Source organism: Melopsittacus undulatus, chromosome 6 (assembly GCF_012275295.1).
Source record: "Melopsittacus undulatus isolate bMelUnd1 chromosome 6, bMelUnd1.mat.Z, whole genome shotgun sequence".
In the NCBI taxonomy this organism is placed as follows: Eukaryota; Metazoa; Chordata; class Aves; order Psittaciformes; family Psittaculidae; genus Melopsittacus; species Melopsittacus undulatus.
Window position 1 is genome coordinate 34,431,958 of NC_047532.1, and position 16,229 is coordinate 34,448,186.

At 37.2% G+C, this 16,229-nt stretch overlaps 1 protein-coding gene across 3 annotated transcripts in view; it reads right to left on the reverse strand.

The window, feature by feature from the left end:
* DLG1 (discs large MAGUK scaffold protein 1) overlaps positions 1-16,229 on the reverse strand; it is a 173,757-nt gene that overhangs the window by 106,671 nt on the left and 50,857 nt on the right. For all 3 annotated transcript variants that reach the window (XM_031047205.2, XM_005147012.3, XM_005147010.3), the window contains exon 4: positions 6,385-6,549. In XM_031047205.2, the coding sequence (XP_030903065.2) occupies positions 6,385-6,549 (165 nt within the window). The remainder of the gene's footprint in view (positions 1-6,384; positions 6,550-16,229) is intronic.

The window sequence follows — 16,229 nt, forward strand, 5'->3', positions numbered from 1 at the left end:
CTCCATTCTGGATGCTATTTTAAGAACAAGTACCACCTTACCATATTTCATTCCTGTGATACCACAGTCATTTTAAGTAGACTGCTACACAGCATTGCAGCACTAATAGATAAGCAGTTTCATACTAGAGTTGATTTAAAGCCATTAAGCTTAAATACCATCAGGTCCTGGAAATAATTTTCCAAAGACGTCTAAACGTGGAAAAAAAGCAGACACACACTAACTGGGCACAAGACATTTATTTTGTAGAGCTAAACTACCGCGCATGTAATAAACCACACTGCTGTACTAGGATTACAAAGGCTGTCATGTAGATGGCTTGGGTACTGCTGATACGTATTATTAGAAACCTTTTTGAAACGGTCTGTACATTACACTAAGTAGGAGTATCTGGCACAAAAACAGGGGCCATGACTTCTAAGCAAGAGGAAAGGTAAGGCTGAAGAGCATACTTCTTACGCCCAGCAACGACATAATCACAGCACTAGCTCAAATGAAATGCTCAGATAACCTACTGCCTCTCTCAGTAGCTAATAGTGTAAGCAAAGAGTAATCCTCTCCTTCCCACTACACCATCCCAAGTTCCAACACTTCAGACATTGATACAGCTGAAGAACTGTTTACTGCTTTTATTCTAATAACGGGCTACTTTCTCTGTAATGCAAACCGAGCCCACGTAAGTTTAATACACGGCTAGGTATACACAGATAAAACAGAGATGCACTGACACGACGCAAAGCTACTGGTTCAAAGGTATTCGACATATTATGAGATTAGCTTTGCACACCAGTACCAGATGCTTCACTTGGGCAAAAATATACTTGTTAAAATTTGAGGCAAAAACTTCCATCTTTTTTTCAATGGGAAACAGTACTTCACCTTAGTTTGAAATACTTCATTGTTCAAGTGTAGAAAAACAGTAACTAATTTGTATTTAATGTCATAATATTATGAAGTCATAGTTTTATTCACTGTTTATATAACCACAAGAAACTCCACCACTGTTCTTGAAATGGGCAAGCAGCATTAATCTACATGCCTAAAACAATTCTTACAAAGATCTTTGGTATAGAAAGTAGGGATTTTTACTGCATTATCTGAAGCTCAAGCACTTTAGCGGAGTATCACAGCACTCAGCTGGAATGACAGGTCTTTGTATGCAACCAAACAGGCAGCTAGTAATGAAAATGGTCAATCACTGCACTGCCTGATCTGCTCATTATTGTCTTTTCCCAGCATCACTTGTACAGAGATCATTATTTCTGTGAGCACACAAGAACAGTAAAGTAGCCAACTATGATGCTTGAAATACGTACAAGAGTTCGTAATTACATAACCAGGAGTTCAAGATTAACACACTTCCCCCCCCAAAACCTGTTTCTCACAATTCCTGGATTGTCTTGCTACTTCACCGATGACTGCACAAAGTTATTCTGATGATGCCAAATATTCAACCAGTAGAATACCTTTAGCTCTTTATGGCTGTTCTGCATTAGTCAGTAATTAAAATTTTACTGCATAAGCATGAATAAGCAATTTTAGATACCTTACTAGACTAAGAATGCTAGTAGTGTTCCAACTAAAACATTTATGTCAGCTGTCAATGTGTGCTAAGTGTGTAAGGAACAAACCAAGTGCAAGCATTTTTCTTACACCCTTTGGTGAAAATCTCCAGAGAGAGATCAGCAAAAAATACTTGGTTAAAAAAGAACTGAAGAGACCTTCCTGAATCAGAAAGTCTAGCTTCCTGTTACTGCAGGCAGCCATAGCATAGTACCATTTATAAATTTAGCAAATAGTTGGAAAATTCTCTAAAAACAACCTTGTACAAATTGTGGAATGGAAATTGGGGATATAATGGAACTGCAGTGAATACTGTAATATTATGACTATATTACAGCCCAGGATCAAGATGAATATTTATTACACTACTCATGGTGTACCTTCCCAGTATAAGATATATTTAGTCGTTTACAAATAATTGCATATTTTCTTTGAAGCTGCTGTACTAACACCCCAGATACCAACAGAATATACAAACTTAATAATAACATAAATAACAACCCAATCAGGGCTTACACTTAAACAGTGAATTGCTACATTACATTGTAAATTTTGAGCTATAAATATTTCCCTTTTATGCACAGGTTTTTTTAACAAATATAGAGACTTAAGATAGGGGTTTTTTAAATAGATCTTAAGAGTAATAATTCTTACTATTACATCATGACCCACTGTTTTAAAGCCTTGTAATAATGTATTACTCAAGGGTTTTTTTTCCTTGATAGAAAACTCCAACTTCTACTCCACAAGTTAAAAACTTGTTTGGCAGTGTATCACACCTGTGTCAGATTTCACTTCCTTGAAGCTATTCAACAAGAACAAATGTTAAAGTAAAAAACGACAATCTGAAGGTCTGAGAGAAAACTAAACCTAGTTTTATAATTGAAATAAATCCCGTTGTAGTATCACCATCTAGTGGTCAATCTTGGCAGCACTGTATAGCTTCAATTACATCAAAAATTCACAGAATCACAGAGAATTCAATTTGACCCCATGTTTTTTTTTTCTGGAATTTGGAAACCTCAAACTGAAGAAACAGTATTTCAAATAAAAAACCAAACGGCCACCACCCCAAAAAAAACCAAGAAACAACAACAAAAAAAGCTGCAGAATTCTTCCAAACATTTTGTTTGGGACAGTATTTGTGAAGGATTTGAAGTGACCCATTTTCACTGCTACAGAAATACAGTTCCACTTCACATAGGATTAAATGGGAAACAGAGGACACAACCTCCTGGGTCAAGTCTACTTTGGTGCTCCAGACATATGAAGTACAAACTGACCAAGCTCCACCCTAACAAAACAAAAGCTGCAAGCCCTGCCTCATGCTTAACCTTTAAATTAGTACACCTAGTACCCATCATTTCATGGTAATTGCAAGCATGCAGTATCTTAACCTGAATCTGAGGTAGCCCACCCCTCTGTCAAGAAGGTAAACGACCTTGAGTTACAACAGTACTCAAAGTGGGATATTTGATAAATATTAGTCACATGTTCATCCTCTAAAAATTTGGGATACACTTTTGTCCTTCTGGTCACTGAGCGCTGCTCTTCAATAATGATCCCCCTGTCCAAGCAAGTCCTAAAAGTTGCTTTAAGCCCTAGAAAATTTTAAAACCTCTCATGAACAAAATGTGAACTACTTAAACCATTTCCCTTCTTCACTACATACTATTCACGTTCTGTATTACTGCTCTAGACTGCAGAGGGCTTGCTATAAAAGAAGGTATTCCTCAAAATCTGATTCTACTGCCCTCTGCAGCATTTCTTAAAAAGCAGCATATGATCATAAAACCACAGTCTACGATTTGTTCTCCATATTCAAATTTCAAATGTATTTAACATTGATATTTTTTAGAAAAATCTTCTCATTATCTCATGGGTGTAATAAACATAACATTCTCTATCAACATCTGGTTTCCTTGAGCAAATATACTTTTGAATAAAGCTAATTAAGATCTTGTATATTAGCCAAGAATTAATTACACAAATTAATTACAGAACTGTTCTTACTAAACTCATCTTCAGCATGAGCTATGCCAAAACTACGAAAATCTTGCAGATCATCAAGCCAAAAGAAGAGGACCAGCTAAGCTGATACAACAGCAACCTTGGGGGTTTTTATGACATAATCAAGTTTTAACAGCCATTTTCAATAACTTCAGCAAACCATTTGCTAACCAAAAAGAAATTTTGTGAGCAAAAAGGCATTTTACTCTAAAAAGTTCCCATGAAGATTCCCAGGGTCTATGAAACTATGGATGCACACCTCACTCCAAATACCTTATGATCTCAGACTATAAGTGATTTATAAAAAGAAGTTGACCTCAGAAGAGAAGCAAGTCATCAGCCAACTTTGTATCAGAATTCAAAGTTCCACAAAAAGTAGGTGAACAACTGAAACCTGGAGCACCCACCCCAGTTTTCAGATGAACAAAGCTCTGGGAAATTTTAGTTCTACCAGATTACTTTGAAATTAATAAAATAAAAATAATAAAAAGAGGAGTCACCTGAAAATAATCAGATGTATGGTATAAATGGTACTATCGGTTGCACAGCTGTATTTCTCATACACACATTTTCCTACCCAGTGGTATTTCCCAGCACTTATGCATTTCAGAAAGATAGTAGTAAGCCTCCTCATAGACCTTAGATATTGCAGTATTTTGAAAAGACCTCACCATACTTTTTAATTATATTTACACACTGCTTAACATGATTTCCACAACAGTTTAAATGAGAGGTGGTTTCTTTCTTCTAGAACAGTGTAGCAGAGTTGTATATTCAACATACCCCAAGAAAATAAAATTGCACTTAGATCACATCTGAGCAGAGTAACGCAGAGTACAGTCACCCATGCTGATTTCTGTAAAACTGTTCTGGGTTTTACGTCAGTGTCTTTACAGAAAGTTACAACAGTTAGAGAAAGCTCAACTAGAACAGGTAATTCAGGGTTCCATGTACACTCTAAACAGAAGTCTTACTTGGTTTTGGAGACCCAAGGTAGGATCTATGTAGGGTACAGCTCATTCGCACCGCAGACAAGAAATTAAGTCATCTTCCACGGAATATTACTGCCAATATCAAATCATTACTTTTGTACTTCTGTAGCTGTCTATTTGCAAAAATAATCTGAAGTCAAACACAGGAACTATTCTGAGTAGTTTGGTTTCCCTGAGATCCAGTCAGCCAGACAGAAATCAAGGTAGTTGCAGCCCTTTAAACATGATTAAAAGTACAATTTTTTTGTACAACTATAATGAAGTAATACATCGTCAGCTCCAAGAAAATTATTTTCAGCCTCAGAAGCCCATTCTAGAGTTTTATTTTTTATTTCTATGAGTTTCTACATTGTGAAGTGTGTTATATGTGATCAGTTATTACGGACAGTTTGCCTCTTTGCCCTTTTGATCCCTTTATGCTTTCTGAAATGCAAGACTAACTGTGTTATGAATTAGTAAGAGCTTGTGAATAAACAGAGCTGACCTTAAGCCCCCAGAGACAGAGGGGGGCTTTTTATTTCTAATGGCTGCACACAAAATGTGTTGTATTACTTTCTGAATATCAATAAATTCAGGAAACTAGACACACAAAAGTGTGTTAGTCTGTCTACTTTAATAGGCAACAGAAGAGATCCCAGCTGTTCTCAAAATCAAAGGTTTGCCTTATTCTTAGAAGAATTCTAAAAATTCTCATTCTTAGAAGGCTCTTCAGAGGTTAACAGAGCTCACTTCAAAACGATTTTTCATTACAGCTTAAACAATTCAGCTATTTTAGCTCCTGAAGACTATAGAAACACAAAGAGTTCATTATGGAGTTAAAAGTAAAAATAAGTAACTGTTCAATACCAACATATAAATTTTTAAAATCTTAGAAAAGTTGGATCACAACTGCTAAACACACTCACCTGCTGCCATTGGTTCCTTTATACAATCCTTACAAATTAATTACAGAGCTGACATACTCAGCAGATTTCTCTTCACAATACAAAAAAAAAATAAATACATCTGGAAATTAACTAGGTTCAAAATGACATTTTTCTTATATAAGTGGCACTTGTTACAGTACACTGCCAATTTCAGTCACAAAGGATTCTACCACACCCCAGCAATTCGTAAGAATAAAAACACCAAGCTATAAACTTAATACAGTGTAAACTCATTACTCTAAAGCCCAAATGCTCACTGGTATCAAACCATTTCCCCAGTTTTTCTTGAAAACAAGCCATAAGGGCTCAGAGGTGTTATAGAAGACAGCATTTAGTTTGGCACACTAAAATATTACACTATTCAGAAACTGATTAAGCTCCATCTCACTACTAAGCCAGTAAATAAAATTGCCTCCTATAACCACCTCCAAAATCTTACATGCAGTTTGCTCTTTTTAAATCTGCCTTGAAGTTACTAGAGCTGTCTTAAGTATAATGGTGCTGTATGCTGAAAATCTCCAGAGATATGTATTATCCCTGGCTTATTGCATTTTCCACTCAGGTCCTCAATTAAAATGTTTACAAGAAGAAAACTCAGAATTGATTCTACAGGATCCTGACAGAAAACCCAACACATAACTTACAGCAGTAACTATAGTGTCCCTCAAAACTATATCCAAGACCTGAAGTTACCTACACTGTCATCTGGGCATTTTACTATCAGTCATGTTTAGGCAGGACATGTACAACTAAGTTAATGCTTTAATTGTTTACACAAAAGAGCAGTTCCGTAAGAGAAACAGGTGTGTATCTCATGCATGGTTTTCCCTACAAAATCGTATTCCTGGACAGTGAATGAAAAGAGTTCACCCTTAAACTTTAAAAATGCCTACCTTTACTGGTGAAATATGAGAATGGGAAACAAACCCATGGACATTCTCAATCTGTGACAGGTTCTTCTCTGATACATGAACCAGCTCTGGACCCGTGACCTCACTGGTAATGTGGGGAGAACTGTGCTCCTGTGGAGGTGTATCTTCATCCTGGTACCGGTATTTCTGAAAAAAAGGATAAAAAAAAAGATCAGTCCACCACAGAAATGTGAAAAAATTATCCAGAAAACCTAGGTCAGAAATAGTTCCTTTTTTATTGCTTAGAAGTGTAATTAGTATTTTCAGTTTAAAGACTCACCCTGTTCAAAAATATTTCAGCCTTTTTAGTCTCACCTACCTAGCTATAAATCTGTCTTTTGCCTATTTGCATACAGTAACATGTCCCCAAAGCTTTTTCCACAGAACTTTTGCCATTATAAGTTTTTTCTTACAAACTCTTTAACACTAGATTATTCACTAATAGCAGAAACTCTCACTACCAACTGGATTTGTCACCTTCTTCTGCTTTTAAAAACTATCAGTCTCAAAGCTCTTTTCATATATCCAATTTAGTACATCTCCCAGAAGCACTTTCTGCCAGCTAGAGTTTCAGCTTTTATACTGAGGTATCAATATAGCAATTCATTACTGCTAACTTTATGATGAAACATAAAATGTGGGCTTGCCACTAGACAGACTGAGCTCTCCCAAGCCTTCAAACAGAACCACAAAGCATTATGCAGTCTTAGTTTTCGTAATTTGCATGCAATTTCAAAATGTAAACAGACAAAACAGAACCTATTACCTAACTACCAGGGATGGGTTCTAGTCACACTGTGCTATATCCACACTTGCAGATCCCTACTAAAAGGGTATTAATGTAATCAGGAGGATACATAATATTAACTTGTTCTCTGGACTGCAGTTAACTGCTCATCCTGCATCTCCAAATTCCAGAGCTGACAGGGCTCAAATTCCAAACATACTTAACATAAATTTCACCCGAGGTTCATCTTAGTGGTCTCTGCCAATTCTGAAGCACTTCAGGTAGTTCACGCATTTTATTGCTAGTTAAAACCAAAGCTGAAAGCTGAAGTCCTAGAACTTTTTTCCAGCAGAGTTCACTGTGTCCCTAAAATGCATCCTGACATAACCACACTGACTTCCACACACTACTACTAGACTCTGGAGTATATACATGGTTTTTACAAGTTTACAGAGAAAGCATGTCACATCATTGAAAAACCTTCTAAAGATGTCGTAGTTTCAAACTTAAAAAAAGCTATTCTATTATTAACTATATTTAGGATAGAAAACATTTCCTTCCTGCTTTTTTCTTTTTTTGAAACACAGTTGTAAGATCTATGTACTTCAGTCAGAAATAGTCATCATCTTGGTAATCCAATTCTACACCGTAATCCAGTAGATCACTGCAAGTAACCCATTTGTCTACAATTATGTGAACACTACACCAAAGCAGTACCTGATAAACGGTGTATAACAACTAACCCTTTTAACAGTTAACATGCAAGTACGATTTCAGGCTACCACAAAGATCTTCACACAAAAACTCTAAAGGATAAACCACAAAGAAACTGTCTAAAATGATCCATCATTTATCAGCTCCTGTAAGGCTCAACCTGCTTATTTCCTGCTCACCCACGTCTGTGTGCTCATCTTACAATAAGGGTTAATTTTTTGTCTACCTAGCAAAAAGCAATCTCTAAGCATGGTCAAACAGGACAGCTAAACTCCTAACAGGAGTATCTTACTCTTCCTGGTCTCACAAACTCTGGGGAAAGCACTATACCCATTCCCTTTCTTTGGTTCCAGCACTCAAATCAGCAGAAAAGTGCCTACTGTTTTCTCATCCTTTGATGGGCTAGACTTGTACTGGATTACTGACCCTAATTCATTCAGGACTCAAAGCACACCAGAGACAGTGCAAAAGGAGGGATGAAATCAGGACGGGATTTCTCTCTTTTGGAAGTGAGCTATATATACATCAGTCTAGTCTGGCTTCCATAGACTCATTATATAGCAATACTGTGGCGTTTTGCTAGTAAAGAAGTGGTTCAATGGATCAGGTGTGTTAAAGTGGTCATAAAGCAAATTGTGCTGAAAGAGGAAGGATTTCTTCATTCTCCTCTTCCTGTTCTTCCCTGTACCATGTTGTTCTGCCAATGCTAAGATTACTTGAAAGATAAGCTATGTTCCCTTACTAACTTAAAAGGAACAACTCGGAAGTTTACACTTCTATTGCTCATCGCACTCTATCCAGTCACAGTCTGCCCTACAGCACACCTCAGTCTCCAAACACATGCTCATCCCTGTCTCCAAACCCCAATACAGCAGCACAAACCTGCATTCAACCACATATACAGATGCAGTTTCTAATAGACAATAACTGATGAGATGACAGAAATCTTTGAAGTAAATCAGTAACCCTGATTTATTTTTGTACTTAAAAAATAAAATTGATAAAATCTTGATCTACACCCTCCTCAATTCACCCTCCACTGGTGAGACCATGAGATTAAGTTCTAGTATATGAGAGAAATTATGTTTCTGAAGTATTAGAAACTGTGAAGTAGAAGGAATACAGGTATATTTTCTCTAAAAATACCAATGATTAGCAGAGAAGCATAAGTTAAAAGAAATAATCCCAAAGAGAAAAACAAGAACATTAAAGACTTATTACAGCCACCCTACCTCCAAACACTTCCATACCTTCCACTTAGATGGATGCCAAAAGTGAATGCTAATAGTTGTGGAAAATTGCAACAGTTAACTCAAAAAGCCATAACAATTCACATATTTAGCAGAGAGTTTCAGGAGATGACTTAACCAACTTAATAGTTCACTGCTAGCAGAAGGTAAAAGCTCTTTCCTTTCCCTGCAGCAGTGAGATGCTAGATTACTCAGCCTCAGACTCCTGCCATTCATCCATCTTCTGAGACTGATTTGGTTTTAATTTATCAAAACAAAACCCCAAAAGGAGTTGACATTTTAACTCTCTAGAACAGCCATGTTAAACATCAGAAACAGGGAAGAATTATCATTTAAAGAATAGTGTTGGCCAAAAATACAAGTGAACATTATCGGAACATAAGTAAAATCACATTGGAATTTAGACAAAAATATTAGAGCTTCAAGAAGTACAGAAAATGCCTTGAAACTCCAGAGAAAGTAGGAATTTTGCTAGCCTAAAGGAGCCTTTTCCACTGAAGGAACTAGTTCGCTGGATTTCTAATCCAAGATGTCCCTGCCAGATCTCAAGCTTTGATTTGATTATGAAATACAGCAAAATGGGTGGATTAAGTTCCCAAATCATCTCAGACAAGACCATGTGGAAAGCTAGATGTGGATCATTCCAGTTATATTAAGGAAAAACAAACAAACTCACAGGTCAATCAAAATCAACTTCCTTTACAGAACAGCATAGGAATACCTTGTCCAGGTATTTGGACATGCCTGAGTGTAAACAGACTCTAGTTTTCACTAAGATTTCAATAAGAAACCTAAGTTTACATTATAAAATGTATCAGTGCCTATAGCAACAATGCGTATAAAGTTTTAATAGAAAAGTACAACATTTAGATTAAAAACGAAAAAATACTGTGGTAAACAATTCTCTCCCATACTAGACACTAATAAGGGCTACAAGTGTTTCAAGTAAACATCTTAAATGTGAACTAACTGGATTTTGATGTAATATTCAAGATTGATTTTATTATTATTTGTAAAGTATTTCCCTACTTGAAACTACTAAAACAAAAATTCATGTTTAAAATACGCTGATATACTTACAGGATAAGGTTTCAAAGTGCAAACAGAAGACATGGACACAAAGTGCATGAAAACATAAATATCCACAGTAGCGAGGCTCTAAAGAGACACCAGTTTAGAAGAACCAGACAAACAATGAATCAAAGGGAAAGTATTTTTTTCTTCCCAGGCATGGCAAAGCAGCTCTGAACTTGCAGACATACTGCTTCAGCTGCGCACCAGCACTCAATCAGGTAGTAGCCAAGCAACTTAATTTTGAAGAAGCTTTATGGACTGTTGTATAATTTATAATCATATTTTTAAAGTCCTAAATAATTAAGTGTTAAACATTTAACACATACTTCTGACAGAGATACTGTCCTAAAGGATTCAGTTGCAGGTATACAGGTGTGTCAAAAGTAATCTAAACCATTTCTCTTCTGATGTAAGATAGTTACAGAGATTTCTTAACACTACATTACACTTTCAATGAGTTTTGATCTGCCACCAAACACTAAGGACTGAATTAGTTACTGGTGAAAATTACAAAAAAAAAAATCATTTACTTTAATAAACCAGTGCTAGTTGACATGAGAGGAGAAGACGGCCCAAACTCGGAAGAATGAAATCACTCACTGTGTTAACTGATCAGGCCCACAGCCTGCCTGCTTCAATTCACAGGCCTAGAAGACTTAAGACAAAAATAAGGATGAACAAAGTAGCTGCAAAGTGCAGGATGAAAAAGGATTTATAGACTTTAAAGATTACACAGATTTTATAGCACTGTTTTAAAGACTACAGATCACTTGATCACTGAAAAAACACAGAAAAGCTTTAGAAAACATTCAAGAAAAGGTTCACTTTAGTCTGCCTCATCTCTTACCTGTATTTTAAAAGGAACATATTTAAAACATTCATACATAATCTGCCCCCTACAGATAACTAAATTGTGGTTGGGTTACTGAGGGGGTGGTGTTGGTTTGGTTGGTTGTTTTTTAAGATCCTCTAATGAGAAACCTTACTGTAACAGAAGTCAAAGGAAATTACTTACAGAACACTTGAACAATCCTATGCCCCATACTAGTGACCCATATCCGCAACAGCATGCAATGCTGTTATTTCAGAGATTCAAGCCATACAGAAGGCCATGTTCAAGGACACTAAATTAATTACACAAAAATGTCTTAACTACCAGGTAACTTAAACCACAAAATGCGAGGTAGCAGTAACTAGAATTCTCTTTAAAATGGGATGTATGTCAAAATCCAATTCATATTAGATATATGTATCAATATACTGTCTTAAGTGAAAACAAACTTGAAAACACAATAATGTATAATTTCCACACACAAATTTAAAAAAATCAGTGCTAAACCAGCTTTAATCTAAGAGCAAAAGGATGCTAGAAAAAAATCAAAACTTAAAAACAAGTTGACCTTCCAGATTCTAACCTGCCCTACCTACGCAATGATACAACTCATAAGTTACTGCATACTTCAAAACCTACAAACAAAACCCACAAACAAAACCCAGGAAACCATGCAGCCTGATTTATATAGCCTGTCCCCAGGTAAGTTTTGATTTTCACTGTAGAAGGACAACCCCTGTTTTGAAAGAGATTAAGTGAGGACTTCAACAAGTAAATATGATCTTTTGATAAATACACAGAAGCTCACAGGGTCAGACCCCCTCTGATGTAGTATGAACAGTCAGCATGAAAACCAAAGTAGCTTTAGACTATTTACACCTGACTCCCCAGGTTTACGGTTCTTTTCCTTGTTTAGTCACTGCTCCACTTTAGAAGTGAAAATAAATCTGAAAGGACCCTTCAAAAGATCATTCCAGCAACTGAAGTTGGGAAACAGTTTGACCTTCAGCATAACAAGTACTTGGACACAGCATGTCAAAGCAGATAAACAAAAACTAAATACTCACAGTTCTACCCATACCTCCCCAAACACTGAGCTTCACTACTCCAGAACTGCCCTTAATTCACAAGCTGATCATGGAAAAGGACTTACACAGTAAAATTTTCAGTTCAGGCCTCAATGTTACGATAAACTGAATTACTCAAAATTTTAGAACTTTTTTTTTTTTTGCTTTTTGGATTTGTTTTCTTTTAATAGTCAGAACCAAGTAAAAAATATAAGGCATTTCAGCCCACTTTGGACAGCTTCAGATTGACACTGTATCTAGAATAAAACTGCTCATGATGTGTTTATTTAGGTCAAAGTGTTCCATCCTATGTCAAAATGCACAGCTAGTGTTAAATGTGTTTATGTAATGCTACATGTCACAGATACCCAGAAACAACACAAGAATTCAAGATATGTACATACATTCACAAAAACACCAGAAATATTTACAGTGAAGAAGTTTACCTGTTCCAGAACAGAGACCAAAGGAGGAACAGTCAGATTTTGAATGTTCTTTTCATATGTGGTCAAAAATCAGTAAAGGAAAACACTGTTCTTCACAGGATTCCTTGTTTGCAAATAATTGTTTCTTAAAGAACAATTTCTTAAAGGACTAAACACGTCATTCTCACTGTCATTTAAATACTGACTCTCAGTATTCAAATGCCATCTTCTCAGAAAATAAGAATATTTAATTTTTAGTGCAATACAACCCTGAAACTTTTCTACAAAAATCACCAAGTGCCCAGTGCAAAAATATCTCTGCACTACTGGCAGTCACAACTATTTGAACATAAATCCTTCAGTTCACTGGGGATTCAGATAATACAGAATGCCTGCTCTGTACTAACAGCAGTACATGCCTATTTGAAGAAATTTAAAGCCTGTGCATAAATAAATTAAGGTACCTTATAACACATTACTGCTAGATTAACTGTGCTCAAGAACCATGGAATGGTTTGGACTGGAAGGGACCTTAAAGATAATCCAGTTCCAACCCCCCTGCCAAGGGCAGAGACACCTTCCACTAAGACTAGGTTGCTCAAAGCCCCTTCCAACCTGGTCTTGAACACTGCCAGGGCTCTGGAGAGCTTGTTCTAGTGCCTCACCACCCTCACAGTGAAGATTTTTTCCAAATGTCTAACCTAAATCTCCCGTCTGTCAGTTTAAAGCCATGCCCCGTTGTCCTATCCCTACATGCCCTTGTAAAAAGTCCCTCTCCAGTTTTCTCGTCGGCCCCTTTAGGTACTGGAAAGCTGCTATGCTGAACTTCAAGATACAAGTACTACCAGCATTCAGCCAAACGACACTAATAAAGACACTAATCAAGAACTCTGCCGACCGCGTTCTGTACGAGCTGCTTACCCTCCCTTCCCCCCGCCCCGACACAGGCCGCGCGCCCTCCGGCGGGCAGCCCCGCGCAGCTCCGCGCACTTCCCGCGCAGGCTGCCAGCTTCGCAGGGCCGGGCGCGCCCGGTCAGGGCAAGGTAAGGAGTCACTAATGCGTTCGGACAGACAGAGCCGCTGACGCGAGAGTACAGCAGAAAAACGGCGCCATCGCTGAGATCCGACACAAAACGCCCAAAGTGGATTCCGGATTATTTGCTGGATATTTTTAGTTAGGTCTTAAAGCGATCAGCATCGCCCTTCCGCAGTTCAACTGGCAAAATTAAAACCAAGATAGCACTTTCATTCTCTCTTTCCTTCTCAAGCTCATTATTTAAGCATGAGAATATGTTACAAATAAAAAAGGGGATGTGCAGTTCTACAAAAAGACAGAAATTTAATTTTATAGCAATTAGTTTCCAAATTGCATCAGTAACCATATACATATTTGCAATTGAAAAATGCTCTGGACAGATGAAAGATAAGGAGATTCAGACAAAGTAAATTCTTCCCTCTGGGAAATAAAGCATTCAACTTTAAGTTTCATAATAAATCGTTCACACTGTCAAAAGATCCATAAAAATTTAGGCTCCTCCCCACCTCGGTGACATTTATTCAACATCAACATTTTACAATACAGACACATCTATCTATAAATGCACCACAGGTATGCATGGATGTATACATGTACACACACACACACCTGTTCCCAATTCATAAAATCTAGTTCTATTATTTTTGTTAAAAAAACAAGCAAAGACTTTGAAACACTGAATATTCAAAGTAAGTTTTAGAGAGAAACATTTCTGACTGTCTCACAAGTAACTTCACACACATATCCCTTTAATTCTACAGGGGCTTTCCAATACTTGGCCTTCTTGTCACATCCTTCACATTGCATGTTAATTTCACTGGTGGGGGAAAAAAAAATGCATTTTTGCCATAACACTGAATATATTCTGTTTACATTCTGAGAATTATCAAGTTATATATGTTTTATTACTCTGAACCCTAAATAGTTGATGTAGTCCTAAAACGACTAAATGCCCAAGGGCACTGTTAAACCCAAACCTGCCACTAACAATTGCTTCCATCAATATGATGTCAGGAGGCATTTCCAGCCCTGCATCTCAGTGCAAGTCTCCTGTGCATTTAATTCTCTACAGCTGAAGAACATGAAAACCAACTGCAATAAACTGATTACCCAATGATTAATGCTGATTAATGGAGAATGACGACATTTTACATGCGGCATTCAGTAAATTCACAATGTTGTTCAGAGGGTTCTTTAAGCAGTAGGCATGATAATTCACTACTTCTGTCACAACCACCAAGAGCTCTGATAATTGAGTAAGGCATAGCACAAAACAGACACTATTCCACCAAAAATTTAAGGCACAGTTACATTAGACATAATGGCAATCATTCATTAAATGCAGCTCACACTTTCAGGAAAGTCCTTTTATAGACCCACCTTACATCCAAACATTAAAGATATTGTGTTGTTGGTACATGCTACTTTACAGTGGCATAGCATCGGAGAAAAACAATCCAAGTTTTTTATGCTAGGAGACATTTTTTCAGACCCTGTGCACTTCAATCGATCCGTGACTGAGATTCCATAAAAATGCCTCTGTAAGCGCTGCTTGCTCCCTGTCTTTGACATTTAATCTAGGTCCATAGTGTTCAAAAATAAGCCTTTACAGAAAGAGGTTGAATCCTTCAGGAAAAATGTTGCTTCACGTTAGAAACCAGGTCTTTAAAAAAAAGCAAAGAAAAAATCCCGTGTCCATGTTTAAAATTCCCGAGTCAGCTTTGTATTTAATTACATTAGCGCCAGCTTGAAGGAACAACTGTCTCACGGCCCAAAGCAACACCGGGATCAGCTCAGCCAGCACCCCTGGTCAGATCCAAGGCAGCTCCACCTGCTGCAGTGCGAGGACTGCTACCTCCTCCATGAAAACAGGATCGACTCCAGCAGAGCCACTATGCTCAGTGCGCGCTGGCTGCTGAGGGGAGGGGCGAGATGTTGCAGCAGGGGACTTCATTGCACGGCCCGACAGAGAGAAACCCAACGCTTCCTGCAAGGTGCTTTCGCACTGCACCAATGAGCATGTGAAACCCCGCTTTAAAAATCAGCTGTGCGTAATGATAAAGCCAGAGAAGTTGTAAGCATAACAGCAGGGAATTTGCTGATCTGCAGTTTACACTAGCTTTTTCAAGGAAGAGTCAGCAGATCACAGAATGAATGGCTATGGGATATTTAGTCCTCATTGCAAACACTAAAAAATCAAGGTTATTTGACACGTCAGAAAAATGTTCTTAACTGCCTAGTAAAACTCCTAATGGTCTACACCAAAAGCAATAAAGAAATAGGTACAGAAATACATGAATATTCCTGAACTTTGCCAAACAGTGAAATCAGAAGCTGGTATTTTTTTCCCCAGTTATCGCTAAGAAATCATGTGTAATCTGGACTAGGCATCAATTTGGTTATGAGGAGTTCTTTCTATAGCACTTTAAGCACAGTGTACATGTGAGCACTTAAATATAAGAGTTTGAAGAAAAAAAGCTTTCTTCCTTAGAACTGGGGTAAAAATGGTCATGGTCTTCCTTAAGATTTCTTGTTCTTTGTTGTGTGTAGCAAGTTTAAGACACAAAATTCTTTTTTAAATGTTTTGGTTTGGTTTTTTAACCAAGCCCTGTAAGGATTCAAACTTTATTTCCTTTTTAAAAAATACAGGAGGTCCCCACAGGATTTATGTATTTTAACAAATCACATTACAGAATGTGATC